Source organism: Opisthocomus hoazin, chromosome 14, assembly GCF_030867145.1.
Source record: "Opisthocomus hoazin isolate bOpiHoa1 chromosome 14, bOpiHoa1.hap1, whole genome shotgun sequence".
NCBI classification, from domain to species: Eukaryota; Metazoa; Chordata; class Aves; order Opisthocomiformes; family Opisthocomidae; genus Opisthocomus; species Opisthocomus hoazin.
The window spans coordinates 19489512-19505908 of record NC_134427.1 but is presented as its reverse complement, the minus strand read 5'-3'; the positions used below and the strand labels follow the sequence as shown (position 1 = coordinate 19505908).

Sequence of the window (16397 nt, the reverse complement as noted above, 5' to 3'; positions counted from 1 at the left end):
GATTTGTACTTTAGTATCTTTCATGGCTTAATCCTTTTTCTTTTCCACCTGCCTGCTTGCCACCCCTCAGGTGTCCCAGTCATCTGCTGTTACTGCTAAAACGGGTGCCAGGGAGGAGATGTCCCTCTGAGCGCTGACACAAAGGCTGTCGGAAGACATGGCGAAGCTCACTGTAAAGCCCCACGCAAAAGCAGGTTTGCGAAGACGCGGTGAGGTAGGTGGTGCTGGAGCCGTGCTGCTCCCAGCAGCATCGCTGCTGCACGGGATCCCACTCACCTGGGGGAAGCTCCTGGAACAGAAATCCCTTCCCATGGAGTCAGCTGGGAGCAGTCGCTTTTTCCCAGGAGCTGCTCATTTTGGGAGGCTCCTTGTACTGGTGGCTCTGCCACAAGGAGCAGCGATCCCAGCGAGGGTCGGGGTGAAGTTCGGGGGGCCACGGGAGGATGCTGAGTTTTGGTACCTCCTGGGCTGTCGTGAGCAGGCTGATTTGTAGCAATGAGGTTTGAGCAAGAGAGGGCAACTCTGGCATGGCCGTTCCCACTTTTGGGGCGTTTGGCAGCTTCTCCCACCCCTCTGAACATGTTGGTTGGTTGGCGGGTGCTGGTTCAGCTCACAGCAGCACAAAAACGGAGCATCAGCCTCCAGGAAGCCCATGGAGAAGTTACTATTCATGAGTTGTATGAGATCTCTTTCTTCTGCGGGAGGGGTGGGCGTGGTGGAGAGCTGGGAGTGTCTCCTCCAGGAGCCCTACGGAAGTTCAGCAGCGCTAGACCAAGCTCCTTTCGGTTTTGCGTGAATTTCCCATTCACTCAGCTGAAACGCCCTGTGCCAGATAGTAAAATCTGAACGAAGCTGGGTGAAGATGTCAGCAGGCAGCAGCATCCTAGAAGGAGTGGAAAAACACAAACAGGACCAGGGGCTGAGCTCGCCAGGTTTGCCGGTCACACCAGGTTCCTGCCGGAGGGCTCCAGTTAGTGTTCCTGCTGGAGGGGGGCTGGTGGTGGTACAGCCATTTCCCTGCGCTCTTAAGCAGGCAGATATTTGCTTTTTAAAATGCTGTAAAATCATATTACAGCTGAACTGGTCTCTGGGCTGTGGCAATCCAGCCTCTGCTGTAGACCCAAACTAGCTAAACCAGCCCTGCTTTAACAGATCGTTTTAGGAGGAAAGGAAGGAGTCCTGACTGTGAAGGCATTTCTGCTGGTCAGTTTTCCTTTTTTTTCCAGGACTGCAGCCAGGGTTTAACGAATTACTTGGCCTCCTGCATTTTACAATCAGTCCCACCCCCTGCAGCACCTTAAAGACCCTTACAACTAGTCCTCAACAGCCATTGCAGCTTCTGATAAAAAGGCGCGTGCTGAGCGGTGTTGAACAGAGCAAACGCAAGTAAATTTTGCCTTTTCTCACTCTGCAGAGCTGCCTGTGCTGCCGCTGAACTGGAGACACTACCAGTAGGAGCAGAAATCAGATTTCAAGCATCTAACAACCCGTAATGCCATCCTGCTAGTTATTAACAATCCAAAGTAGCTCTTGAGCTGTAAGCAAGCAGTCTGAGCTCTGGGCTTGGAGGGGAAGCTCGGGAGCTGTTCTCTGGCAATGTCAGTAGCTCAGACACCCACTCCGTAGCAAGAAAAATAATAACCTCTTTTCCTCTCCTCCTCTCTCTCCCACTCACCATTACTAATTTATCCTGATTGTAATGGCTGCTGTTTGCTCTAAGCAGATCCTGTTCCCTTCCTGGGAAGACTTGAACAGCTACAAGGACATCATATTCCCAGCGGAGGATCTGTTCTTGGATTCGGGCAGACACAGGCAGATAGAATGATCTTTTGATTTGAGCCCCCCTTTTTCAACTGGCCAACCCATGACCATTTTAATGTGATCATCACTTGAAATAAGACACCGGGAGCTGCATCTGGAGTAAGCCATCCCATGGTAATGAGCTGACGTTTAATTTATTGTCACAGGGAAACATTTTGGAAATGTTTTACATCTCTTCAAATACCCAGTTGACTTGCTCGCGTGTGCCAGCCGTTGGGCTGGAGGCTACATCACCTTGGGTGCTCTGTGGCACCAGAGCGTGGCCCTGCCACTTGCCGGGATGCAGGGACAAGCTTATCCTCTGTGCACGTCCGCCCATGTGGATCACACTGTACGAGAGTTTAATCTTCCCTGTCCGTTCAGGCTGCAAAGCAAATGCTAACGCTGCCCTGAAGCACTGTTATTGACTCAGAAGGCCTCTCTGGTTATTTCTGAAGTTCCTCTGCATTTGTGTCTCTTCCACATTCTCCCATCGGCAGGGATCCTGCCTGGCTTTGCAGCCCCGTCTCAGTGGCGTTGTTCGGCTCCTTGGGGGGGAGGCAGATCCTCCTGCGCAGGGGATGGGGCAGTTCAGGCTGTCTGAGGTCGGGCAGCTGCTCCGTGCTGGGCGCCTGGATCCTCTGCGGCCAAGGGAGAGAGCAGCAGTGGTGGGGGATGGTTCATCCCACCAAGCTGAGTGGGTCGAAGAGCTCCCAGGATGTCCCTGCCTCTCTGTGTTGGTCACAGAAGGAGCCTGAACACCTAGTGCAGGAGAGACATTTAGGCAGTGTGTTCCTATATTAATGTGGGACCATTAATAGCCATATGACCATAGCCATGACTATATTTATCAAGCCTGTGTCTGCTCTACTGCTTTTGATCTGATCCCGGTGTGACACTGGGGGAGCAGTGGTACCGCTGCAGGATGCCACTGCTGCAGGATGCCACCCCTGGAACCCCAGCCAGGAGCTGCCGTGGCATGCAGTGCTCCGTCGCTCACTAGAAGCATTTTGCCGGCAGGTTGGTGACAGGGGAGGGAGGTTAGACAAGTTTCCCGGGGACAGAGGCTGCCAGCCTGCTGCAGAAGTCCACCGCTACAAAAGGCACCTGAGCCCAGCCAAAAGCCAAGGTGGGACAGAATCTTCACCGTGTGCCTCCTGGCATTCAGCCCTGCCTGTGCTTCCCTCCTGCTGCTGCTGTTGGATGCTCTAAGGCTGTCACCTCGTCACAAAGTCCTAAATTACGCTCCCAGTGCCTGCTGTCAGCTGGGCTGTCAGTTCCTGAGCGCTGCGTGGTGCCCTTGGCTTCACGCTTGTCTGCATCACCCTGACTGACTGTGGGCATCACATAAAGAATAAACTTTAATTCGCTTAATACCTTCCCTCTGTCCTGGGTTTTACGGTGGCACACATCAGCTGAGAGGTTATGGGCACACTCCCGTCCCTGTCAACAGTGCGATCTGTCCCGTGTCATATCTCCCGGGCAGGCCTAATTTAACAAGGATGTTTTTTGAAACTAGCTCATAAATTGTTTGCTCCGTGTGGTTAGCCAGCCCTGTTCTCATCACCCCCGTCACCCCGCTGTGTGTCCTGTAACCGCTTTCAGTGAGCAGCCGGTCTCTGGCCTGCTTGGTAGCGCTGACTCGCAGGGCTCTGCTCGGGTGCAGTTTATCTCTGCGGCGATGAGCAGCTCCATTGCGTATAAAAGATATAAAACCCGCAAGGGCCGGGGACGGCAGCCCTCGGGTTCGGGTGCTCTGGTTCCCCAGCGCGTTGCGATCGCTGCGCCTTCCCAGGCACGGGCCATCTCGGGCAGCTCCCGCACAGCCGGCCCCGCAGCCGGGGATTGTGTCTGATCGATTGGGTTTTGTAGCCTTGGAAACTGAAAGGGCATTAAAATTGCATGGTGCGTGCGGTGCTGATGCACTCTGCTCCTCGCAGAGCTGCCACGGGCTTAGGGGTGGCTTCACCCACGGGGCGTGAAGGGCACTGGCTGGTTTTGGAGAAAAACTAAACTACAACTGAGCGGCAAACTATGTAGAGGGAAATACCTCTGTGGGTCGCAGTGCTGGTGTCCGGGGAGGTGTCTGACTCCCGGCCACCCCTGCCCGTGCTCGGTGCCTTCTCTGTGGCCCAGCCACAGCGAGCCTGGGCCTCAGGGCAGAGAGCTCCTGCCCGCGAGGAGCTGCCTGCCTTGAAACTGTCCAACCCCAGCCACGGGGGCTGCCGAGTGGGCTCTCAGCATGGGGCGGCGTGGCAGTGGTTCCTGCCACTTGGAGCATGCACTGCACTCACTGCCCACCAGCACGAAACGGGTTGGAACTGGGGTCGCGAACGCCCCTCCTAAGCCTCTGCTTTGAGCTTCGTGACCTAACGCTGAGAGGAAGGTAATGGAAATGCTCTGGCAGCACGGGGTAGCGAGGGTGTTGTTCCCCAGCCCTTGCCCGCTTTTGCCCCAGCTTTCCTGCCTTAAAATAAATTTACTGAATAAGGAGTGCCCACTCCAGTGGCCAGTGCGAGGACGTTTCACGCCTTGCGCAGGCTGCACAGCGGAGCTGCCCACGCGGGAGCTCCTCTGGGCTCCAGGGCAGCAGGGCTGGGCCCTGCCCGTGGCGTCCCACCGCCCCGTCCCCAGCCAACAAACCTGTTTTTGCATCAAATCTAGGTTATTTCCCGTCTCGCTCGCTTTCAGACACCAGGTTTTCCATTTTTCTAAAACGGTACCAGAACAAAGGCTCTCCCAGGATCTCATTTTCTCCCACCTTCCCAGTTGCTGCTAATTAACATCGTGGCTGCCTAGTCACGCAGTGAGTGTTCATCTCTGTGCGTGTGTTCAGAGATGATGAAAACACTACCGGCATCATGGGACCCTGCGGGTTGATTTGCTGGGGAAAGCAGGTCCCTGACGCTCCAGGAACTCCTCCGCCTGCGACAGCGTCGGCTGGGCACCAGCCCACCCCTCGGCGTGGCCCTTGGCCCCTCGCAGCCCCGCAAGCCTGGAGATGCCGCCGAGGGCTGGCTTGTGGGGCATTGCCGAGTGCCTCGCGCCTGCCCGCGCGCAGCCGGACCCGTGGAGGAATGGGGACACGGCCACTGCGTGCGCGAGTGCATGGGGAGGAGGGAAAACCAGCTAAGGGAAACCACAGTTCGTTGTGGGCTGGAACTAATGGGCGTCGAACGCTCAGAAATCGTACAGCAAAGTGTGACAGATCCCCGCAAAGCATCACTGGCAGTGAGTCACGGGTTAATGTACTGCTAACGCGGATTTATAGGTTTAATATTTTTCTGTTGCACCGGTTCTGTCGCTGTGGCTTCATCAGCTTTACTTCCTGTCCCGAGGTACTTTAAAATAGGATCTTTTGGGGTTATTTTGTGATAAATATATTCTATTTTGAAGGATATTGAAAAAAATCCTTGCCATTTATTCCTCCAGACTGGAAATGTTCTCTCTCTTACATCCTAGTCCAATTTGCAAGCTGGCTAACTAGCTCATACCTATATAAATCTCCTTTTTTTGATGATTTAGTGAATATAATAGCCACTCTGAATGTGTTTATTTAGATCATGGTCATGCAGGAGCAGCTCTTTTTAAGGAAACCATCTTTATTTACAAAAAAACCACCAACGCTTTCATAAATTTAAAAAAAGAAGAAGCGTCAATAGTCCTCGTGTTTATAATACTTGATACATAAATTTTAGTCACTTTTTAATAATATGCATGCTCATTTTCCCTTCCAGAGATCAAAACTCTGCTCTGGGAAGCGCTGAAGGAGCCGGCGCTGGAGCTCAGCCGCATCCCACGGAGCCAGGCGAGCACGGCCGCGTGCTGCGATGGCGGTGGGACGGGGCCGTGATGGGGCAGGCACTTACGGTCCGAGGTATCTGCGTAGACGCTGCGTGATGGTCACTGCACCTTGGGTTCCTGCGCTTTGCCCTGCGGAGCCAAGAACCTGCTCGGGTGGAGCGAGGGAAAATGGTTTTGGTAAGATTTGTGGTATTTAAGTCGCTGGGTATTTAATGTCTGTAACTATTCATTTTTCAAACTGTACACACATCATATATATATGCACACACATACTATATACGCACATGTTGATACTCTGGGCTTCATGGGTCCATGTACGATGCCTCACCGTTACCACGGTCCCCTCCAGACAAGGAGGAGCTACTGGAGAGAGTCCAGCGGAGGGCTACGAGGATGAGGAGGGGACTGGAGCATCTCTCCTACGAGGAAAGGCTGAGGGAGCTGGGCTTGTTCAGCCTGGAGAAGAGAAGGCTGAGAGGGGACCTTAGAAATGCCTATAAATATCTGCAGGGTGGGTGTCAGGAGGACGGGGCCAGACTCTTCTCAGTGGTGCCCAGTGACAGGACAAGGGGCAACGGGCACAAACTGAAGCAGAGGAAGTTCCGTCTGAACATGAGGAAGAACTTCTTCACTCTGAGGGTGACGGAGCCCTGGCCCAGGCTGCCCAGAGGGGCTGTGGAGTCTCCTTCTCTGGAGATATTCCAGACCTGCCTGGACATGGTGCTGTGCAGCCTGCTCTGGGTGACCCTGCTTTGACAGAGGGTTGGACCAGATGACCCATAGAGGTCCCTTACAACCCCGACCATTCTGGGATTCTGTGAAGGCTCGCTGGGTGTGGGTGCCCAGCGCCATGGCGGCAATGCAGAGCCCCTCCACAAGTGCCAGGCACCCCTGGGCCCCCCCATGCGATGTCGACGGGAACGAAGCCCCCAACGCAGTGAGGAGTGAGGAGCCCGAATCTCTCCAGAAACGGGACTTGGGTTTAAAACACGGGAAGGTGTTGCGTGCCCTGCTCAATCCCCCTCACTCTGGAAAAAGAGCTGAGACAGCTGAGCCGTGGCCTGCACCCCCTTAGCTGTGGGGTCTGCCTGGGCCCCAGCTCCCCCCTGGCCCTCGGCTCGGCACGGCTCCCCTCAGCCTCATGTCCCTCAGAGACCCGGGGCTCCCCTCAGCCCTGTGTCCACCTCAGCCCGCAGCCCCTCGTCCCCCTCAGCCTCCGGCTCCCCTCAGCCCCGCGTCCCCCTCAGCCCCCGGCTCCCCCCGGCCGCCCCGCGCGGTCCCGCCCGGCCCCGCCCCCGCCGCGCTCCCGCAGCGCCCGCGTTTCGGGGGTGGCGGCTCCTCGCGGCAGTGCGGTAGAGCGCGGCCGCCATTGCATCGCGGCACGCCCGGCGCTCGGGCCGCGCCTCCATCCCCGCATCCCAGCACCGGCGAGGGGGTTCCGCATCCGCAGGGAACGCGGGGAGCGTCGGGTCTTCGGGGCCGAGCGGGCGGCACCCGGGCGGCGGGGCCCGGCGCTGGGCGGGGATGGGGCTGCGGGGTGCCGGGCAGGGGCCCGCGCCGGCCGCCGTGGGGCCCGCCTGAGCACTGCGGCGCCCCCCTGCGGGCGAGCGGCGGCGCGGCCGCCCCCGGGTCCCCGGGCCGGGCATGAGCGGCGCGGCGGCGGCGGCGGCGGCGGCGGGCGGGCGCTGAGGCGGGCGCCGGGGCAGCATGGAGGCCATCTGGCTCTACCAATTCCGCCTGATCGTCATCGGCGACTCCACCGTCGGCAAGTCCTGCCTCATCCGCCGCTTCACCGAGGGACGCTTCGCCCAGATCTCCGACCCCACGGTGGGGGTGGATTTCTTCTCCCGGCTGGTGGAGATCGAGCCGGGCAAGCGGATCAAGCTGCAGATCTGGGACACGGCCGGGCAGGAGCGGTTCCGGTGAGGGCGGCGGGGCCGGGGGGGGGGGGGGGGGGGGGGGGGCTGCGCGCCGCCGCCTGAGGCGTTCGGCGGGCGAGACAAAGAGGAGCCCGGCTGCACCCTGCGCTCCCCCTTCTTTTCCCTTTTATTTTTGCCCCCTCTCAAAAAAAAAAAAATCCGCGTACCGCGGGGATCCGTGTGCGCCCCGAATGGCCGCGGTGCGGGGCGGGCGTGCGGGAGGCCTGCGGGTGCTCACCGGCCGTCGGCGGGGCCCGCGCCTGCTCCGCTCGGTGCTGGGGCTGCAGCCGGGGTCTCTCAGGGCCGGGGGCTCTTACCGAGGTCTCTGAGGGCTGAGGGCAGTTACTGGGGTGTCTGAGAGCTGAGGGCAGTAACCGGGGTGTCTCAAGGCCGGGGGCAGTTACCGAGGTCTCTGAGGGCTGAGGGCAGTTACTGGCGTGTCTGAGGACCGGGGGCAGTGACTGGGGTCTCTCAGGGCCGGGGGCAGTGACCGGGGCATTTCAGGGCCCAGCACCCGTGGAGGCCGGCTGGAGGCCGTGGAAGATGCGGTCCCGTCCTCCACAGCGGAGCTCAGCTGGCCGCAGGACGGAGCAAGGCCGGGGCCATCTGCGGGGCGCCACGCCAAGCACTGCACCGGCACGCTGCGGGGAGGTTAACCAGCAGTGACCAACGCTCGATGAGGAACAAACCGAAGGCAGCGCGTGGGATGGTGCTGAGAGTTCCCCACCGAACTGCCTGGTGGAAACAGCAGCTGTGGTTGGAGCGGGCTGGGCCCCGGCGAAGCAGGGGGATGGTGCTGTCACGGCACGCGTGCTGCTCGGACGGTGCTCGTTTGGCAGGGATGTGAGCGTACCCTCAGCTCCCAGCCTCCTGGCCGCTTGTATTTTCCATGCGGCTTTGCCCCTTGTCTGCTCTTTCATCTTGCTCCTTGCTCCATGTCTCTGCGCAGCTCCACATAGCTGCTGTGCTGTCATGGCTCGCTGGAGGAATGTTTTGGTTTCATTCAATAGATGGAACCTCCCCTGCTCCCACCCCGCTCACCGCCTTCCGTCACATCTGTGGCGCTGGCATCTGGCCCAGGACGGGCAGTAGTCGGCCCTTACCCACTGACAGGTTTTCTTTTGCTACCTCGCAGCCTTTCAGGGTGAGGAGCTGCTGCTTAATTCTGCTGAGAGAGGAGGTGCTTTCACTTGCAGTTGCATCAGCTTCCAGCTTTGGCTCTGGGGCTGAGGTCTGTAGGAAACACGGCTGGGTGCCGTCCCCTGCTTCTGCCTTTGCTGTGAAGAGCAGAAGCTGTTGGTTGGCTTTGGTCTCCTCTCGTTCATGCGCTGGGAAGCTCGGGGCCCTGGAGGCTGTGTCCCCTTAGTGCTGGTGGCTGACCTGGCCCGGCGCTCGGGTTGTAAACGTGATGGGCAGGCGACCTTCAGCGCAAGGGCAGGCTGAGCTGCTGCAATGGGCAGCTGTGTTTGAAGGCAGGGAGAGTCTAAGGGGCAGGAGCAGCCCCTTAAAAAAAACCCACGTTGTGCAATTTTGAAATGCCCTTGCCAAAGCGCAGGCTTGAATTCCCGATGTGAAAAGGTAGACGGAAGTGAGCAAACCCAGGTGCCTTTATGGTGCACTCTGGAGTATGAAAAAATCAGGCAAAAAGTCTGTTTTGTGTTTGTCCCTTTCAAATCACCGTTAGCCCTGTGCCGAATCGTGCCCTGTACAGACAGCAGCTCTTGGGCTCCTCGTGCAAGCTATTTTTCTCAGCGAAAGGCAAGATGTAGCTATTACTGGAATAAGCTGAAGCCTTTCAGACTTGTGGGCATAGGCAAGAAGTGCGATGGTGCAGATGCTCTCCAGAACCCTTCAACTTTTTTTTGTCATAGCACAGGGAATTTCTTACAAAGGAAATTAATAAGAATGAGCTCTGCTTTTTCACAGAGTTCTCCGATTTGGGCATTTCCAGTCTGCTTGGAGTAGTTTAACGCTGCCCCACAAGGAACAACCCACCGTAGTTATTCTGAAGACACCTTATTGGCATTCTCTGGTCTGCAGCTGTGCTGCATTTCTGCTCTTCCTGACCCCCGCTGTGAGCTCTTTCGCTCACCATAAATTAGAAGCAATTTCCATGCAGTCAAGGCTTAAATTACAATTAAGCATGTCCCGTTCTATTTTGCCAGATCCAGCCCCAAAACGTGCTGCCTGGGGCAGCGCTGAGGCTGCTTTGGCGATGTGGAAGAGCAGGGTCCAATTCTTCCTGGACCCAGCAGGTTTTGCCCATCTCTGGATTGCTCAAATGCTGTGATTTCCTTATCTGAAACGCGCTGTTGTGTAATGCTAACAAAAGCAAAAGCATGTGCAGCCCTCGCTCCCTGGAACCATGTACCACCACCTACAGAAGAGCTGTTTCCTTCCAGCCGATGGCGCTGCTTCGGACAAACAGCCGTGGGCCCTGGGTACGAGAGTCCCCGAGTACGCGAGTAGAGAGCAGGGGAGAGTTCCCAACCAGAGGCAGTATCTTTATGTTGAAACTTGGCCAAAATAGATGCAAATCCCCGTACTGCTCTGCATGAGCATGGCGGGAGGAGTCTTGGAAGGGAACTGGGGAGCTGTGTAGAGCGTGAAGGCAATACGGTTTGCATCCTGCGGGTCGGTAAGGAAAACAATCTGTGGAAAAGGCTTTAGGAAAACGCACCGAGACCTTCACCTAGTTTTCCCTCAAAGCAGCGTTCAGCTTAGATCCTGTCACGTCTTTCACGGGTACCTGGGGCAGTGTTGATGTTGGCAGGAGGAGCCAGGGCTGAAGCACCGAACACAAGGGAGAAGCAGAAATGCCTGTGACAGCTTGGGGGTGAATCCAAAGCGCCAATATCTGTTTGCAGCTGGCTTGATAGCAAAAGGCAGATGATCTAATTCCCTCAGTGCCAAATGTGCAGAGCTACTGTTGTCCCTCGGCCAGATAATTGGGAGAGGAGGAATTATCCAAAAGCAGCCAACTCTTTTTTTACCCCTCTTCTGGCATTCTTCAGTTTTGGCTGTGGATTTTCACCCATCACTGAATGTCTATTGAGAAAGCAATCCTTGAAAACTCCAGTTCGTCCTTTCTTGGGACAGTTTCGCTAGGTACACGCACTACAGGACCAAATAATCCTAACAACAGTCTGGCATGTCGAAAAAAGGACTGGTCCCAGGGTAAAAATGCAGCAGTGCTTATGTTTTCCCGGCAAGGGAAGTTCAGGTCCAAATGTGAATTCCTCCAGGGACTGAAATCGATTATTGCTTCTGAATTTAGAACAAATCCATGACTTTGCAGAAGCACCAGGGTTTTACAGCTTCTTGGTTTTTCCACGTGTAGTAGTCGTTGAACTGTAGCTCTGCTCAGCCCCGTGGCGTCAGCTTCACTCCATCACGCTCCGTTAGCTGAGTTCCTGTGCTGCTTCTGGCTGCGCTGAAGTCTGCCCTTCGGAAGAGTTGTGGAAGCCGCGGCTCATGGTCTTCTTGGTGGCTGTTCAGTGCTGTCAGTGTTTGGCAGGAACAAGGCCAGTAGTAGTGCCGATTCCCCAGGGAACCTGTTGTATCGTTTTGCTGTTCCTCGGGGGGGTCGGACTGGCCACTCCTGTCAGTGCGTTAGCTGTCACGGTGCCGTCGTTTTGACCAGTAGTGTAGGGGAGAGAACACAGGGGTCGGTGGATGTCCCCATGCAAAGGCCCTGGGTGTATGGAGGGGAGCTACGACCTCGTGCTCTGTCTTCTGAATCTGTAGCCTTCTTCTTTTATGTGTCTGTCAGAGAGTGGGTGTTTGGTTTCAAATGGATCCTTTAATTTGTCACAGTGCTTCTAAACCAGTGGGTTAGACAACAGCATGGGGCATACAGAAATCCATGGTAGAAAACAGAGACCAAAACCGGTGGCGGGGATTTTGAACAGGGCTATAATAAATTAGTGGGGCAGTTACCCAAGGACGAAATTTTTAAGCCAAGATTAGTTGTCTTTTTGAATGACAAGCTCTACAAAGTGGTAAGACGTTGCCTGAATGGCCTTCTCTGCAGGGTGGACAGGGTGGTGCCAACGCTGCTTGCTTAACCAAAGACATACACTCAGAAGGGCTACATTTGGCTTAAGCAAAAAAAAATCAGAAGACACAAACAAACAAAACCCCACATGAAACTCGCTCTGCGCGTCTTCCCAAAGAGCTGTAACTTATACTTTTGTTGTGGCTCATTCGTTTCCAGGTCCATCACCAGAGCCTACTACAGGAACTCGGTTGGCGGACTCCTCCTCTTTGACATTACAAACCGCAGGTCCTTCCAGAACGTCCACGAGTGGCTGGAGGAGACCAAGGTGCACGTCCAGCCGTACCAGATCGTCTTTGTTTTGGTAGGTCACAAGTGTGACCTTGACACGCAGCGGCAAGTCAGCAGGCATGAGGCTGAGAAACTGGCCGCTGCGTATGGTATGAAGTACATTGAGACCTCAGCTCGGGACGCCATTAACGTGGAGAAGGCCTTCACGGATCTGACTCGAGATATATACGAGCTTGTTAAAAGGGGGGAAATTTCAATCCAGGAGGGATGGGAAGGGGTAAAGAGCGGGTTTGTCCCAAACGTAGTGCACTCTTCAGAAGAAGTGGTGAAATCAGATAGGCGATGCTTGTGCTGAGCTCTTCTAGCGGGCCAAGCGGTGATGAACTCTACTAACCAAACGTACTTTACTAAGTGAACTCAGTGTGACGGCAGGGAGAGCAATCCTCCCGTTGTGAACAGCCTCCCACGTTGCTTTGGACACCAGAACAGACCCTGGAAAGCAATGTTCTGTTCCAATTCACCTGTCAGAACTGGGGGCTACAGACCTGAAGGAGAGTGAGTGAGGGTGCATGTAGATGTTGTAAGGAGGCAGGAAGCAGCAATGAGGGGCTCCACGAGACAGGCGAGAGCGCACAGAGAGCTGAATGGGCTGGCACATGCCAGGGTACTGTACATGTCCTCTTGCGAGTAAATCCGTAGCTCCACGCTGGGCATTGAAGCCACAGTAGGGATGCTTTAGTAGTGTGACAAATGGGCAGACAGAGAGAAAGAAAGAGGACAACTTGGTTTGTGTCAGCTGTTTATTACCAGGAAGGTGTAAAGGCAGCACAGATACCGTTTCCTCCATAAGGCCAACTCCACAGGAGAAGTTTACTGACATGGTATGCACACACCTGAATTTTCTTTCTTATGTTCTTGAACCTAGTTCAATAGCGAGGAATACTCTGTGGGATTTATAGAAGAAAACAGTAGTTATTTGGTAATTTAAATTATTCCCCCCTCCCCAGTAGTGCTTTTCTTGCTGTGCTGAACTGGGATTCTAAGTGGCAACTCCTGCTCCAGTAGTAATTATTCAATGCATTTTTACGCATTCACTGCCTAGGCAAGTACCTTGCCAGTACCCTGAGTTTGGGGCTTTCCAGTAGAATGACGTGATCGAGGGCATAGAGAGAGCACCCTGCCCTCCCAGGTTGTATGGTAGGGCTGGGGTGCTGCACCCAGGTGGAACACACCCACAGGTCTCTCTTGCTAGCAGCACTGTGCTGACCTGTTGGGTGTCTTCCCTGCCAGGTCAGAAGGAGGAATGGAAAGGAGGGGGTGGGAAAAAAACCCCAACAAAATAAAAAAAAACACCTTGAAAACCTTAACTCAGGTGCGTCAGACATACTAAAAGGTGAGATTTGCTTTTAAAGAAGTTAAATAGGATGAGAAGCAACAGCTTCCATCAGTCCTTTCTGCTGTTAAAGTGTCATTTTCTTTCTTGGCCTCCATGGAAGAAGAGAGCTGGCACTGGGGAGAAGGAGCACACAACAGAAGTGTCTGAGCAGGTGGAAGGGAAAGCCACGAGACAAGCTCAAAAGTAAAATTTCTTTTCCTCCTTGTTTTAATTTGGCAAAAGAGGAGCCATCTCAGGTTGGCCATCGTGGGATGGCAGCCGTGTTACAAACGCTGTCGGTGGGTGGATGTTTTCTGGGAATGCCGTTCACTGTTTAGAAGCTGTGCTTCCGCTGAGTTTTGACTTCAGCTTTTGAAGCGCAGCAGGGTAACTGTGCTCCTGTAGCAAACTAGGGAAGTTCAGCCTCTTAAGAGCAAACAAACCAAACTATAGTGACTTTGGTTTTTACTGGCGTTTGCAGGCTGTGCACACCGAACTGCTAACGGGCAGGAGGGAAAGGGTAGGGGCAAAAACCACAGGAAGCAGGTAGTGTTTGATTTTAGGCCTTTAACTAGAGAAGAATAAAACACTTGTTACAGCTTTTTAAGCTACCCCAGCTAGAAAAGTCTGGCTCTTCTTGATTGCTGTTGAGTTCAGACTGTTTCTTCCCTCGAATCTGTTCTCACGGCTTGCAGCACGTGGGCAGGTCTGTGTGAAGAAAAAATCCTTGTGGTTTCTGTATCAAAGCTGTAAAGCCCTCCTCCCCAACAAACCCGGTCCAACAACCAAAACCTCAAAAATGAGAAATGCTTTTACTTTCAGTGTTCTAGGAACAATTTCAGTTCCTGGGCTCTGCAGGGGAGCAGCTGTGTTGCACCTGCTGGGAGTGCACTGGTAGCAAACTGGAGGAAGGGAGGGGTGGCAACGGTGCCGCCGATACCTTTCGGTGAGCTCACCACAGCTCACCCCTGAGCGCTCCCGAGTAGGCTGTCAATGTATCAAACCTCTTCTGCTAAAGCCCCGTGAACTGCAGGCAGATTCAGCTGTGGTTCAGTGCCCTGAAGACTAAAAAAAAACCCAATAATAATTTAAGAGGAAAAAAGAAAAAAAAAAAAAAAAAAATCCCTGTACAACAATCTCTTTCTAGGTAAGCAAAGCCGGAGAAGATTGATGCAGCGAGCGCCACAGGAGCTGGGCTGCCGTGGGCTCCCGTGGGCTGACACCAGTGGAGAGCGCGAGGTTTGCTGTGGCCAGGTCTGTGTCAGTTGCGTGTCCCCAGGGGCGAGGCCACCCGAGCTCAGCAGGCTCAGGTCCTTCAGCCGCAGGCCGGCCAGGCCTGGCCCGGGATGCCTGGCTGAGGGCCGCGGAGCCGCAGCGCTCCGCTAACGGCAGTTAGGAGGTGGGGCAAATGGCGTTTCAGCAATGGTAAAATTCTGCAATTCTCTGTGCAGGCACCTGGCCAGCAGGGGAGCGACCGCTGTTTGCGAAGCAACCAGTATTTTATTTAATGGGTTTTGGCCGTTGCCCTTCGCTGCTCCCAGAGGGAAGTTCCGTAGAGCCTAAATAAGTAAGTGCATTCAGGCCTTCTTCGATTTGAAAAATCCAAGTGTCCTGATTCTAAAGAGGAACCATACAGAAGCAAATGTACGCAGGCTTAACTACTTAGAGGTAATAAATGGTTATATTAAATGATAGAGAAATCATTATATACATCTTTTTTCTAATTCCTTGCATTTTCTAGACAGCTTCTTAAAATATAGGAAATGTAGATTCATCTGTACAAAATTTGGAATGTTTTTTCTAAGATGAAGAACTTACAGGATATGCTAAGAATTCTTTTCTAACAACTGGTTTTAATGCTTTGACTTCTAGTGCAAGAGGGATTTAGAGACATGAGCAGGTGATACCTTTCACAGGATAAAGGTCAGGAGCTCTTTTACTCTAGGACAAAAAAAAAAAAAAGGAAAAGCTAACTTTCTGTGGTCACTGCCACACGTTAAAAACAATCTGCATGTTAGATTGCAACTGCGCAGAACCTCCAGAATAAAAGCATACTCTACAGTTTCCTCGCTTTCTGTTATGCGCTGTAACGAAATGTGAAAATAATGCTGTATTTAGCTGTCTGTACGCGACTGAAAATCTGCTTGTATTTAGCAAAATGGTTACTCTGTGATAATGTGAAATTTAAAACTTGTAAAGAAACTTCGGTGGGTTTTTTCTTCCCCCCCTCACCATCCTGTATCCGTAAGCTGAGTACTGCCTGTACCCCCTCTGCTCCCCCCATCACTGGCAGCCTCGTGTGCCAGCGTCAGCAACACCCAGGTGCTCCATGCAACGGGACCCACCACGCGTTTCTCTCTGAAGGCTCCTGCGTTGCCCTTCAGCGCCAGCCAGCTGCCTTGCTGAGAGAAACCAGGGCACCTACAGAAACACCGGCCGTTCCATCGCAAAGCCAAAACCCCAGCCCCAGCCCCTGCTCCCTGCAGCAGCAGCAGGCAGGAGTAGGGTCAGTGTAGCTACACCAGCTTCCGCAGACTGACCTGTTCTTACTCAAGGTAACAAAGACCAAACAGCAAAGGACAGAGCAATACTGGACAAGGATCCTTCACAGGGAAGCTTGAGTTCTTCTCTATTAGTTTTGGGGTTTTTTTTTAATTTACTTTGTATGAAACAAAAAGCCACCCAAACCAGGAGCTGTGATGGCCACAGCCATCTCCCAGCAGCTCCAGCTCTAACGCTGTCCCCCCCGCCCTCCCCCAGCATTAGGTCACTTATTTTGCTCGTGCAGAAACGCTTAACTGGTGGTTTCATTGTGCACAACAAAGCGCGGCAGTTGCTGCCTTCGGCCCATCCCGAGGGAGGCAGGGAGCGCGCCGTAGCCTGTCAGGATCTCATTAACCCAAACTGCAGCAAAAATTGCAAGAGGAGTCAGGACGTGTTTGCAGCTGCCTTTCCCGTCGCTCCACTGCTCTTACAAAGAAAGGGAGAAGCAGCCTGCGCCGCGTCGCAGCAGGCAGACACCCCTTAGCCAGGTAACCCGGTCGATCCGCACATTTCCCTGCGGGAACACAGAGCATCGCCCCACACGAAGGACACGGGTGAGCGCGCTGACGGGCGGTAAGGATGCACCTGCTTTATCCCCCTCCCCGCAGCTCCCGCAGCCACGCGCCGTCGGAGCAGTCGCTGTGTTCATGGTTGGGATGTGCTGACT

General features: G+C 54.3%; 2 protein-coding genes across 4 annotated transcripts in view; both read left to right on the top strand.

Moving 5' to 3' along the window:
• Nucleotides 1-2204, top strand: part of LOC104339103 (synaptotagmin-like protein 2) — a 41813-nt gene extending 39609 nt beyond the window's left edge. Inside the window, exons 19-20 of the transcript XR_012765494.1 lie at nt 71-214; nt 1415-2204. The gene's annotated coding sequence lies outside the window, so the exon portion shown is untranslated. The remainder of the gene's footprint in view (nt 1-70; nt 215-1414) is intronic.
• A 5062-nt stretch (nt 2205-7266) lies between these two features.
• RAB39B (RAB39B, member RAS oncogene family) lies at nt 7267-15420 on the top strand. Of its 3 annotated transcripts, none has more exons than XR_012765468.1 (3): nt 7267-7526; nt 11740-13390; nt 14334-15420. XR_012765468.1 is itself a non-coding variant. In XM_075435146.1 (2 exons), the coding sequence occupies exons 1-2, from the start codon at nt 7312-7314 to the stop codon at nt 12164-12166; spliced, it is 642 nt and encodes a 213-aa protein (XP_075291261.1). In that variant the 5' UTR covers nt 7267-7311; the 3' UTR covers nt 12167-15420. The 3 variants fall into 3 exon arrangements, 1 of the variants encoding a protein (XP_075291261.1); XR_012765467.1 differs by having other exon boundaries at nt 11740-14440; nt 14638-15420; XM_075435146.1 differs by having other exon boundaries at nt 11740-15420.
• Nucleotides 15421-16397: the final 977 nt, after the last annotated feature.